At 47.3% G+C, this 14,010-nt stretch overlaps 1 protein-coding gene across 1 annotated transcript in view; it reads right to left on the minus strand.

Moving 5' to 3' along the window:
• The window catches only part of NTNG2 (netrin G2), a 91,347-nt gene that overhangs the window by 50,094 nt on the left and 27,243 nt on the right, over nt 1-14,010 (minus strand). The window contains exon 3 of the mRNA XM_038744717.1: nt 2,684-3,327. Coding sequence (XP_038600645.1) covers nt 2,684-3,327 — 644 coding nt within the window. The remainder of the gene's footprint in view (nt 1-2,683; nt 3,328-14,010) is intronic.

The following is a 14,010-nucleotide window of genomic DNA, read 5'->3' on the forward strand; positions in this document are numbered from 1 at the left end:
TAACTTCATTCATTCATTCAATCGTATTTATTGAGTGCTTACTGTCTGCAGAGCACTGTACTAAGTGCTTGGGAAGTACAAGTTGGCAATATACAGAGACGGTCCCTACCCAATAGCGGGCTCACAGTCTAGAAGGGGGCGAACAGTCTAGAAGGGGGAGAGGTTGATCAGGTCGGGTACAGTCCCTGTCCCACATGGGCTCACAGTCCAAGTAGGGAGGAGAACAGGTATTGAATCCCCATTTTACAGCTGAGGAAACTGAGGCACAGAGAAGTTAAGTGTGCCCAAGGTCACATAGCAGGCAAGTGGCAGAGACGGGATTAGAACCCAGGTCCTCTGGCTTCCAGGCCCGTGTTTTATCTACTAGGCCACGCTGCTTCCCTGATGGGCCACATTGCTTTCTGTGAGGAGGAGGGCTTCCCAGCCCAAACTTCATCCCTTCCCACACTCCCCAGAGTGTGTGCACCCTTGATTCCATGGTGGTGTCCTCCCCAGTCCCACTGGGATCCCACCAATCAGAGCAGGGGGCAAGAGGAGGGCAAGTTCTGTCCTTATTTGGCTAGGAGTGGGAGGCGTGGTGAGACTAAAAAGCCTAAGGATCACTTGGTTTACCTAATAACTTTCAAAACTCACTGGCCAAAGGCTCCCGCAAGTGATGCTACCTTTTGGGCGCAGAAAATTTTGCCTCTGCTGGAGGCCAGGCAGCCTCACTTGGTACCTCCTTAGAAAAGGCATCGTTAGGGACCAAAAAGCAATGCCTTCCCTAAGGGCAGGACGTTGGCATAAGTCTTCTCTAATTGGCAACGAAACCTCTTTATCAGAAACACCTTTATAATAAAACCATCTGAATAATAAGGTTTTTTTACCATGAGACCTGGGAACCCACTGTGTAGAGTTAGAACATTCTAAAAGAGCTCCCCTTTCCCTTAGCCTGACAGTTGGTTAAAAAGAGATCCGACAGCTTCGTACACCAATGACCAGACCCCTGAAAGACGAAGAGCTTCACATTTGCCAGTGACTCAACATCATTAGGTCGCGGGACTCTGGTTGAGACCGGACTGACACAGGCCTGGGAAATCTCTCAGGGAACTGGAGTAAGAAACCATCTCGAACCAACCTGACTGAGAAACTGGGCAGAAGCTAAACATTACGGCCAATCAGGTCCCTCTGGCTAAAGACCCAATTCCAATTCTCTGGAAGGACACTGATTTGCAAGTATCCTTAGAATAAATGCCATGAATCTTATAGCTTCTAGATTTTTTAAAAGCAGCCTTAGGGATAGGGAAGGGACAAGTAGAATCATCCCCATCTTACAGCCCTGATAAAGCCATGAAAGTCAATGAACGGTCATCGCTGGTTACCTCAGAACTCTTGTTTTATAAGTTTGAAATTAAAATGGCAATAGTAATGATAATCATCATGTCACCTTGTATTTAGATGGTGCTTTTTTGATTACCCACATCTGTTACCTCCACTTAGCTTCACAGCGGCACTGAGAGATAAGGAAGGGGCAAGTAGGATCCCCCCCATTTTACAGCTGGGGTTACTGAGGCCTAAGGCCTTATGGGGAGCAAGTGGCAGAGCTGGGATTAAAATCACCTAGTGGCCTCCTGTCACCCAGGTCAACCACCGACTCGACAGCAAAGAGCAAAGCCCAAAGTGGGAATAAAATGTCACCCAGGTCAACCACTGACTCGACAGCCAAAAGTAAAGCCCAAAGTGGGACTAAAATGTCACCCAGGTCAACCGCTGACTCAGCAGCAAAGAGTAAAGCCCAAAGTGGGAATAAAATGTCCAGATTAAGAAGTTACACCCCGGGGAAAAGGACAGCTGCTGCAGAATAACAAGATGCTTAATGCCAATACCCAAGGAGAATCTGTACTTCCTGGCAGGCACTAGACCATCTGATCCCAGGAGTTCGGTAGCAAGCCAAAGAGAAAGCCTAGAAGCTACAAGATTCATGGCGTTTATTCTAAGGCTACGTGAGCATTACCAAACTCCTCGAGTCAGGAAGGAGAAGCAACGTGGCTGAGAAGCAGCATGGCATAGTGGATAGAGTCCAGGCCTGGGAGGGAGAAGGTCATGGGTTCTAATCTTGGCTCTGCCACTTTTCTGCCATGTGGCCTTGGGCAAGTCACTTCACTTCTCTGTCCCTCAGTTACCTCATCGGTAAAATGGGGATTAAGACTGTGAGCCCCATGTGGGACAGGGACCGGGTCCAACCCAATTTGTTTGTATTCACCCCAGCACTTAGTACAGTGCCTGACACATAGTAAGAATAATAATAATAATGGCATTTGTTAAGCGCTTACTATGTGCGAAGCACTGTTCTAAGCACTGGGGGGGGATACGAGGTGATCAGGTCGTCCCACTGGGGGCTCACAGTCTTCATCCCCATTTTACAGATGAGGTAACTGAGGCTCAGAAAAGTGAAGTGACTTGCCCAAGGTCACACAGCAGACATGTGGCAGAGCCGGGATTAGAACCCATGACCTCTAGCTCCCAAGCCCATGTCCTTTCCACTGAGCCACGCTGCTTCTCAGTAGGGGCTTAACAAATAAAATTATCATTATGATTACAGTGTTCTGCACACAGTAAGTGCTCAATAAATACGAACTAATGAACGAATGAAGCTCCCACATCACGCCTCGTGCTCCGGCCCCCGCCCCGGCGGCCCGCTTACCTGCCGATGACCTCGATGTTGGAGATGGCGTAGAAATACTTGTACAGGTTCTCCCTCTGCACGTAGGTGCCACCCAGAGCGGGCCGCAGAAGCCTCATGCGCAGGTCGGTGGCGGTGAAGAAGTCCTTGAGGCCCTTGGCGCTCTCCAGGCGGGTGTAGAGGTTATCCATATTGCGCAGGTCCGCGCCGGCGAAGATGGCGAAGCGGTCGCGCACCTCGAAGCGGACGTGTTTCTCCTTCTTGGACCCCGCCCACCGCGAGTACTCCTCCGTGCACAGCACCCGGTTGGCGTTGGTGGTGGACAGGTCCCGGACGCGGCGAGCCGGCATGCTGAAGGCCTCCATGCAGTCGTCCGCGTAGTACTGGTACGGGTGCCAGGTCCGCCCGTTGTCCAGCGACTTCTCCAGCATCATGACGGTGGGGCGGCCGTACTCGAAGGTGACCACCACGTCGTCGGTCAGCTCGATGCTCTTGTTCCAGGACAGGGTGATGTTGGCCAGCAGCGGCTCCGGGTAGCGACTCCAGGTCACGCTCTGCCAGTAGGTGACCAGGCCCTCGTCCTCTTGGTCGAACATGAGCCGGGGCGGGTGGGCCAGGTCCGGGTTGGAGGCGTCGCACTCGTCGCTGCACAAATAAGGGTTTTCCTGGATGGGGAGGAGAGGGGCGGTCAGCGGCCCTTGTAAAGGAGGAGAGAATGCCCCAGCCTCGCCCCCGTTTCTAACTCCAGCATCTGAGCTCCAAGACCAATTAATCAGAGGTGTTTGTTGAGTGCTTGCTGTGTGTAGAGCGCTCTTCTAAGTGCTGGGAAGAAGACAATGCACCAGAGTCCGTAAGTCATTCTCTTTGCTGGTGCTCCACAATCAATTAAATTGTGGTACTCGTTAAGCACACCGGGGTAGAGAGATGATCCCCCCTCCCAGCCCCACGGCACTTATGTACATGGCTGTAATTTATTTAGAGAAGCAGCGTGGCTCAGTGGAAAGAGCATGGGCTTTGGAGGCAGAGGTCGTGGGTTCGAATCCCGGCTTCACCACAAGTCTGCTGTGTGACCTTGGGTAAGTCACTTAACTTCTCTTAGCCTGTTATCCCATCTGTAAAAATGGGGATTAAGACTGTGAGCCCCACGTGGGACAACTTGGTCACACTGTACCCCACCCCAGCGCTTAGAACAGTGCTTTGCACATAGTAAGCGCTTAACAAATGCCATCATTATTATTATTATTATTTCTTTATATTAATGTCTGTCTCCCCCTCTAGACTCTACACTCACTGTGGGCAGGAAATGTGTCAGTACATCGTTGTGCTATTCTCTCCCAAGCACTTACTACAGTGCTCTGCACACAGTAAGCACTCAGTCAATATGTTTGAGTCACAGAACTTCTCTTCTAGCTCAGGAGAAAGTGGTGCCTGGATGCACCAAGCCCTGGAAGTCCCAGAAAGCAAGAGGAAGCAGGAATTACTCTACTGTTGCTCCTTGGCTGCTCACTCTATTCCCTGCCTTCTGGACTGCATCAAAACCACAACTTCTGGACCACTTTTATCTATCTATTTATTTATTTATTTATTTTAAGGGAAACTCTTTCGAGGAACATTTTCCTTCTGACTCCCACTAATGGCCAAGATCCGGCCAATTCTCCAGGCAGGAGCTCAGAGAGGGAGACTGGAGAATTTCGCTTTCACAGATGGGGGTGGGATCAAGAACCCGATTCTCAGGAGGGTACTTAAGAGTTCTAAACAAACTCCAGTCTTACCTCTTAAAATTTTCTCCTGAAGGAGAGGGGAGGAGTGGGAATGCACATTTATCCTCCCCAACCCTGTCTCTCTCAGCCACGGGATGGGATTTACTTGATAGACCGCTAAGTACCACCAGTGGCATGAATATCTCTGGCTTTCAAAACTCGAGGATAAATAAAAATAGCATTTGTTAAGCGCTTACTATGTGCAAAGCACTGTTCTAAGCACTGGGGAGGATACAAGGTGATCAATTTGTCCCACGTGGGGCTCACAGTCTTAATCCCCATTTTACAGATGAGGGAACTGGGACTCAGAGAAGTTAAGTGACTTGCCCACAGTCACACAGCAGACATGTGGCAGAAGCGGAATTAGAACCCATGACCTCTGACTCCCAAACCCGGGCTTGTGCCACTGAGCCATGCTGCTGGGAATAATAATAAGAACAATAATAATAATAATGATAATGACAGTGGTACTTGTTAAGTGCTTACTATGTGCCAAGTACTGTTCTAAGCGCTGGGGTAGATACAAGTTAATCAGGTTGGACACAGTCCCTGTCCTTCATGGAGCTCACACTCGTAATCCCCATTTTACAGATGAGGTAACTGAGGCCCTGAGAAATGAAGTGACTTGTCCAAAGTCACATAGCAGACATGCGGCAGAGCCAGGATTAGAAACCAGGTCCTTTGGACTCCCAGGACAGTGATCTATCTACTAAGCCACTCTGCTTCTCAGTGAACCTTGTTAATTATTAGCTAAGCTTACTAATATGTAGAAACCTCCTTTTTATGGTATTTGTTAAGCGCTTACTATGTGTCAAGCTTTGTTTTAAGCCCTGGGGTAGATACAAGTTAATCAGGATGGACATAGTTCCTGTCCCACACAGGGGTTACAATCCAAATAAGAGGGAGAGCAGGTGTCTCATCCTCATTTTACAGTTGAGGAAACTGAGGCCCAGACAAGTTAAGTGACTTGCCCAGGATCAAACAGCAGGGAAGTGGCAGGTAGGGAAATAGAGTCCAGGTTGTCTGGCTCCCAGCTCTGTGCTTTATCCACTAGGCCATGCTGCTTCCTTGTTCCTTCTCCTTAGATAGTCACCCCCAGTGCAGAGTATCCTTCCCAAGCAGGAAGCTTTCCGGTGGGTCTAACTTCAATCCCTCTTACTGCAGTTGAAATCAGTATCCTCTCGTTCTGTAAAAATCACACTGGACTCCTCAAAGGGCCATTCTGCTCAGGAAACCACAGGCTCCCCAAGCAGCCTCCAGACCTATTCGATGAATATTTCAAGTCACTTGTTTAGCCGGAGCCAAAACAGCTTTAATCCTGGAGTTTGACTTCTCGCTATGAAACACAGTATTTTTTTCACATGGGGAGAAACAGCCTTATTAATTCCCAAGCCACCGAAAATGGTATCCACCATCTAGATGGGGAGATGGGAAAACTGTTTTTTGGGGGAACTGAGCCCAGGGAATTCCAAAGGGCTCTTGGGCAACAAAGGGTGAAAAGCTGAGATTTTCAGGCTCTCCGACCATTCCTGCATAAGTTCTGGCAGGTAGAACACAGACACAGAAAAAGGGAAAGAGGTTTGGTCAGAGGAATGAAGACTTAGACCCTTTAGAAAATGGCTCTTTTTTATGGTATTTGTTAAGCGCTTATTATTCATTCATTCAATCGTATTTATTGAGCGCTTACTGTGTGCAGAGCACTGTACTAAGCGCTTGGGAAGTACAATTCAGCAACAAAGACAGACAATCCCTGCCCAAAACGGGCTCACAGTCTAATCCCGACTCTGCCACTTGTCTGATGCGTGACCCTGGCCAAGTTGTTTCACTTCCCCTGGGCCTCAGTTAAGTCATCTACAAAATGGGGACCAAGACCTTGAGCCCCATGTGGGGCAGGGGACTGTATCCACCTTGATTACTCTGGATCTACCCCAGCACTTAGAACAGTGCCTGACATATAGTAAGCGCTTAAATGCCATCATCGTCACGGATGCTTTGCTGTGCAAAGGAAATGCAACTGTCTGAGCTCCTGGGCCCGCGGGTCCAGAGTCAAATAAGAAGTGTCTTGCCCTCGTTCCGGGGAGCCCAAGGGAAGGATCAAAGCTCTCCCAGTGGAGGGAGCTGGATTTTTATAATAATTATGGTATTTGTTAAGCGCTTTCTATGTGCCAAGCACTATTCTAGATACAGGGCAATAGGGTTGTCCCAAAAGGTATATAAGTCTATTCCAACTGTCACCTTTATATTTGGCCAGAATAAACATGTTGGGTTGAACAAGATAACTCGCCTTGATATGATCACTATGGAACATGTGATGAAAAAAAAAGTTGTAAGGAAATGTATTTTATTCTCCTAGTACTTTACTAAGTACTAGGGTAGATACAAGCTTATCAGGTTGGACACAATCCCTGTCCCGCATGAAGCTCACAGTCTGAATCTCAGTTTTACAGATGAGGGAACAGAGGAATAGAGTAGCTGAGTGGCTTCCTGAGGTCACACAGCAGACAAGTGGTGGAGCTGGAATTAGAACCCAGGTCCTTCAGACTCGTGTCCTATCCACTGGGTCTCCAGGGTTTTTTATTGTACTCTCCCAAGTGCCTAGTACAGTGCTCTGCATTACGCAAGCGCTCAATAAATGTCACCGATTGATTTTCAGTCCCAAGAACTCAAAGTAAGGAGCTTGGATCTGGGAGAGCAGGGCTACCATCTCTGTCGGAGGGCAGCAGTGTCTATTTCTGACTTGAATGTCAGAAAGCTTAGTTTACTTTCAACCACTGCTGCTCTTGCCTGATTTCTGCTCTCCCAGCTCCCTCTCTTTCACACCCCCCGTCTCTAGTTCCTACAGTCTTTTTTTTTCTTCCTCATTTTGGGCTTCGTATAGGTCGCTTTTATTCAAGGCTTAGAAACTCAGATGCATCTTGATGAAAAAGCCCAAGGAGCCATTGCGGAGCTGGGAATCCAGGGGACAAAAGTGCGTGTCCTGGAGGCACAGAGAAATATGTTTGGAATAGAGTTTCACCGCATTTCCCAAGCTCTCAGTGCCATGAATGATAATAATAATAATAATAATAATAATAATGGTATTTGTTAAGTGCTTACTATGTGCCAAGCACTGTTCTAAACACTGGGGTAGATACAACGTGATCTTGTTGGACACAGTCCCTGTCCCACATAGGGCTCACAGTCTTAATCCCCATTTTACAGATGAGGGAACTGAGGCACTGTTTAGTCAAATGACTTGCCTAAAGACACACAGCAGACATGTGGTGGAGCCAGGATTAGAACCCATCACTTTCTGACTCCCAAGCCCGTTCTGTTTCTACTAGACCCATCCCTCTGATTAAACACAACACTTCTTTACTTCCTGATGATGGCTTCTGTTAGTCTAGGCAATAATGATAAGAGTGACAATAATAGCTGTAGTCGTTAAGTGCTTAGTATGTGCCAAGCACTGTACTATGCACTGGAGTCCATACAAGGTAATCAAGTCCCGCATGGGGTTCACAGCCTTAGTAGGAGGGCAACCAGGTCTTAATCCCCATTGTGCAGATGAGGAAACTGAGGTACGGAGAAGCTAAGTTACTCATCCAAGGTATGGCGGAGCCAGGATTAAAGCCCAGTCCTCTGACTCCCAACCCCTGTTCTTTCCGCTAGAATATCCTGTTTCTCTTCAAGATAATCAATCAATCAATCGTATTTATTGAGCGCTTACTGTGTGCAGGGCACTGTACTAAGCGCTTGGGAAGTACAAGTTGGCAACATATAGAGACAGTCCCTACCCAACAGTGGGCTCACAGTCTGGAAGGGGGAGACAGACAACAAAACCAAACATATTAACAAAATAAAATAAATACAATAGACATGTACAAGTAAAATAAATAAATAGCAAGGAGTTTTCAGGACCTTGTATTCAATAGTTAGGATTTTCTTTACAGACACTTGGGCCACTAGACATCATGAAGAAACTTTCATCTTAGAGGTGACCTGTTTCCCTTCTGTAACCTCCTGGTGGGCAGGGACTGTGTCCACCAATTCTACTGTATTGTCCTTTCCCAAACACTTAGTGGTCCTCACAGAGTAAGCAGGAAGAGTTCGGTCATCATCACCATCATCAGTGGCATTTATTGAGTGCTTGCTGTGAGCACTGTACTAAGCACTTGGGAGTGTACAACAATAAACAGACACATTCCCTGCCCACAGCGAACTTACACGACATTGATAGCAGGGGCTGGGCAGCCCATCTCCCCAGATGGCTCAACAAGCAAAGTGGAACCAATTCCATCCCCTCCCCACTTCCATCTGTGAACATACCAGGTAGCCCCCATTGCAAGATAACGTGGCTGCTTTGGGCTTCCTTGAGACAAACAGGTCGTCTATCTCTTTGGTCTAGACCATCTGTCAGTCAAAGAGAAGATTGACAGCTAGCAGCTGGCAGAGAGGTGTAAATCCCTCACCTCACTGCCGCCAGACCCCCGCACTGACCCGAACTGTGGAGTCGGTGCTGAGCCCCCGACTGCAAGAGGAAGGTGGTCAGAAGCGCTAATGGTCAATCTGTGCATCTCCTGGCTTTGCTCCTACTGTGGAAAGGTTTTAATAAACAGTGAGTACAATGAATAAATCCAGAGGTTACAGACAACTCCTTGGCCCATCCCCTCTCTCTTTCTCCGAATCTCTAAATTAGATTAAACGGGTTGGATTTTTTTTTTCCCCTAAACTATCAAGTTGATCTGTCTGGGAGGCCAGCTTTGGGCAAAGGCTGAATTTATCATTCTCTCTGACAATTTGGAGCAGTTCTCGGAATAATCCAAGGATTAGAAGCTAAAGCATTCCTAACAACCCACTCATCCCAAAAGCTGGCTCCTGCAGCTGATTCAACCATGGGTAAGTGACAGAAATCCACCACCTACTTCTCTTACTGGGTTATCTGGCCCATTACGCCCTATTTATTTAAGTGCTTAGTACAGTGCTCTGCACACAGTAAGCGCTCAATAAATACGATTGATGATGATATTTATTTCCGTGAGCCAAGGCTGAAGGCATATCAGGCTCTCATCCCTACATCTCTAACATTATTTTTGATAGTATTTGTGAAACACTTTATTTGTGTCAAGCACTGTGCTAAGTGCTGGAGTAGATGCAAGCTAATCAGGTCAGACACAGTCCCTGTCCCACATTGGGTTCACCATCTAAGCGGGAGGGAGAACAGGTATTTACAGTTGAGGAGACTGAAGGACGGAGAATTGAAGTGACCTGCCCATGGTCACACAGCAGGCAAATGGGGAGCTGGGATTAGAACCCAGGTCCGCTGACACCCAGGCCAGTGCTCTTTCCACTAGGCTACGTTACTTCTTTAATTGAGAACCAATCAATCAATCAATCATATTTATTGAGCGCTTACTGTGTGCAGAGCACTGTACTAAGCGCTTGGGAAGTACAAATTGGTAGCAATAAAGATGTCTTCTGTACCACTAAACATCGCTCCCAAAGCAAGTCCTTGCAAACAGCCCATTGCCCACTCACCCCGGCAGTGAGTTAAAGACAATATTGGGTGAATAGAGTGGAGTGAAGCAGAGGAGGGGGATGGGGTGGGGAAAAGGTTCATGCGCTGATCCACTTCTATGGCTATAATTTAATTATATGAATGTCTGTCTCCCACTCCTGACCATAAGCCCGTTGTAGAAAGGGAATGTGTCTGCTTATTGTTTTATTATTGTACTTTCCCATGTGTGTAGTACTGGGCTTTGCACACAGTAAGCATTCAAAAAATACCATTGAATGAATAGTACTAATGAGGGCATTTGTTAAGCACTTACTGTGTGTCAAACACTGTTGACTACAGAGAGGGCAAGAACCAGATGCTCTCTTTGGCTTCCCTCTGGGACCCCAAAAGATTCTGGGTGGCCCAACTGGGTGGGAAAGACTGACTGTCGGTAGAGTCACTTCCACTTTGTCACTGGTTCAGATCCAATCTTGGAAAAAAATCCATCTCCGGACACCTGCAGCTCCTCTGCTCTTTAAAGACCACCATCACCGTACCCACTCAACAGTAAACAACCCGAAAGGTTAGGCAGGCTTATTCTGGTAAGGAAAAAATAGAAGATGGGAAAAACTGAAGCAGCTAGCCTCAGCTGATAGGACAGAAAGGATGAATCAATCAGGGCTTTGAAACCCTGAAGCGAGAAGAATGTTGGGGAAACGGGGGAAGAATAACCAAGGCACCCAAAAGTATCGGGTGGCCCCCTCCCCAGAGCAACATAGAGCCTAAGGAAATGATCAGAAGTCAGAGTTAGAAGAGAGTCTGAAGAACCTGAGTTCTAATCCTGGCTCTGCCACTTGTCTGCTGTGACTTTGGGCAAGTCACTTCACTTCTCTGTGCCTCAGTTTCCTCATCTGTAAAATGGGGATTAAGACTGCGAGCCCCATGATGGACAGGGACTGTGTTCAACCTGATTACCTTGTATCTATCCCAGCACTTAGTACAGTGCCTGGCACATAGTAAGCATTTCACAAATGCTTCATCCTCATTCTCATCCTCATCAGTAGAGTTTATTAGGTGCCTCTGGCTCCAGGGCAGGACACTGTTTATCAGGTACTAGAGCATTAAAGTTTGTCTCCCCTGTAGACTGAAGCTCCTTAAGGGCAGGGATCATGTCTACCAATTCTATTACATTGTACTCTCCTAAACACTTAGTAGAGAAACAGTGTGGCTCAGTGGAAAGAGCCCGGGCTTTGGAGTCAGAGGTCATGGGTTCAAACCCCGGCTCCGCCAATTGTCAGCTGTGTGACTTTGGGCAAGTCACTTAACTTCTCTGTTCCTCAGTTCCCTCATCTGTAAAATGGGGATTAAGACTGTGAGCCCCTCGTGGGACAACCTGATCACCTTGTAACCTCCCCAGCGCTTAGAACAGTGCTTTGCACATTGTAAGTGCTTAGACATTATTATTATTATTATTATTACTACCCCTCTCAGGATCACACCTGGAGAGTTTCCAGTACCCTACGGGAGGGAGAGTCAAGCAGAGGCTTACCCATTCCATTCCTAGCCTGGCCAGTGGCTAGTGAGTGGAAGGCAATCTGCCACAAGTCAAAACTCACCTGTGCCGGGCAGCGGTGGTATGGAAGAGATTCGAGGGCTGAGACTCAACTTTACTGCACAGAAGAAGACAATGATCAATCAATCAATCAATCGTATTTATTGAGCGCTTACTGTGTGCAGAGCACTGTACTAAGCGCTTGGAAAGTACAAGTTGGCAACATATAGAGACAGTCCCTACCCAACAGTGGGCTCACAGTCTAGAAATGATAATGATAATGATAAATCACTTCCGTATTCTGACCGATAAAACTGTATGGATACACTACCAAAACGATTGTAGATGGAGATGAGGCGTTCTGGGAGAGATGTGTCCATGGAGTCGCTCTCGGTCGGAGACGACTCGACAGCATAAGACAAGACAAATGCTTAGGACACTGCTCTGTACACAGTAAATGCTCAATAAATACACTAGATTGATTTACGAGAAATAAAATTCACAGTGCCTGCCCTCACAGTATCCACCCAGGACTAGCAATGCTCTCAGTTCCCTCTGCTCAGCCTTTGCTGAAGCCACAGGACTCCAAGAGGAAGAGCCTACCATGGACACTTCAGACCCAATGACCAGCAGCCTCACCTGTCATGGCCCAGCATCCCACATGGACACACACGTACACAGTTTTTTGGGCACCAGGTGCCAGTCAAACCTATAATCAGTCAAACGTTTATTAAGCACTTTACTTTGTGCAGAGCACTGTACTAAGTGCTTGGGAGAGTATGATGTAACAGAATCGGCAGACACCTAGCGGGCTGTATTTATTTGCTGGTTGCATATTTCAGAGTCCATGTCCTCCCAGGAACATCAGCATCTGGACGGGGAAAGGAACGTCAACCAGTGTGGGAGGGCAAAATGGTAAGCACTTGAAATTCAAAAATGGCCTATGGATTGGGCCAGTCTGCTTGTGTGGTATCTCTATATATAGCTCATCTTTGTAAATTATCACTGACCAGGCCTAAAGGAAATCAGGCTATGGACAAGTAACAGTTTATTTGGAAAAAACGGCAACTCCACCTCACAGGTGTTTCCTCACACTTCCCAGTTCAGAGGCATCATTTCTATGGCACCGGGGCATATGGGTGGACAGGCTGTCACTCTGCCAACTGGCGCTGGCTCTCCTCTGTGTCATCGAGGAGTCTCTATCCTGTTCTACTTTTCACCACCCCAGTGGAAAAGAGAAAAACACTGATAGCACGAGTCCTCCACATAACTACGAGAACACTGGAGGCTGCTGAAGAGGTCTCTGTGGCTACAGCTATGCCTCGGATGCTGAGCCACGATGAGCCTGAACTTCTGCTCCTCTAGTCACAGCACCCTACTGATTTTTGTGTGCATATCTGTTCTTGTCTTTTATATTATTTGAATGCATTATTGTTACATCTCTCTTGAGGGGTCTGTCTCCAGCTCTTCTTCCCTCTTAAATTCTTTGACTGTGAGCCCCTTGAAGGCCAGGGACTGTGTCTAATTCCCACCAGTACAGACTTCCCAAATGCTTAATTCAAGGCTCTGCACGCAATAAACACTTGGCAAATACTATTACTACTCAGGAAAATATTAGAGGGCTGAATAATTTTGACTATGCCTGCAGAGCTGACAACTGTAACAGAATCATCCCTGTTGCTGCCAAGCTGCAGTGGGCATAGTCTAAAGAAGCTGCTGAGGAAGACAGGAGGGTGGAGAGAGGTTGCTTGGTATCAACCTCCCCTCTGAACGAATACACACACACACACACACACACACACACACACACACACACAGAGCCTGATTTAGATCTCTAAGAGGAAAGAAAGCCAAGAGGGATTTGGGAAAAGCTAGGGAAGTCATCGACTATCAAGTGACCTTGAAAGGTCATCTAATCCATCCCCTTGCTTCCAGGCTGAATGGAGCTAATTCTGAAATCTCCCTGTTTTAAAAGCCTTCCAGAGCTGAAGATTCCACCACATCTCCGACGCACTCACTCCAGTGTTTAACAGCACTCACCCATCAGAAGCTTTTTCTTTATGTCTACGCTAGACCTTCGTGGCGTAGTGACAGTACACTTCTTTTTGTTTGTTTGTTTGCCGGTGGAGGAGCCGAAGAGCTTCTTGGCTTGCTGTGAAAGCACTCCTTTAATGTACCCAGTTCTGACTGGCCCAAAGCTCACGTCCTGCACAGCCCAAGGACGAGCCACATCCCACATCATTTGTTTTCATTAATAAACAAAGTAAGTTGGAAGCTGAGTGCTACTCTTGTCTCTGGGGCTGATGTTCAGGGCCCGGGGAGAGGCTCCATGTAATCTGTCAGCAACCAGGCAATTTATGCTCATAATAATAATAATAATAATAATGATAATAATAGTACTTGTTAAGCACTTACTATATGCCGAGCACTGTTCTAAGCACTGAAATAGATACAAGTTAATCAGGTTGGACACAGCCTCTGTCCCATATGGGAGTCACAATCTTGGTCCCTATTTTACAGATGAGGTAACTGAGGCCCAGAGAAGTGAAGTGACTTGCCC

The sequence above is a fragment of the Tachyglossus aculeatus genome, chromosome 4, assembly GCF_015852505.1.
Source record: "Tachyglossus aculeatus isolate mTacAcu1 chromosome 4, mTacAcu1.pri, whole genome shotgun sequence".
NCBI lineage: Eukaryota > Metazoa > Chordata > Mammalia > Monotremata > Tachyglossidae > Tachyglossus > Tachyglossus aculeatus.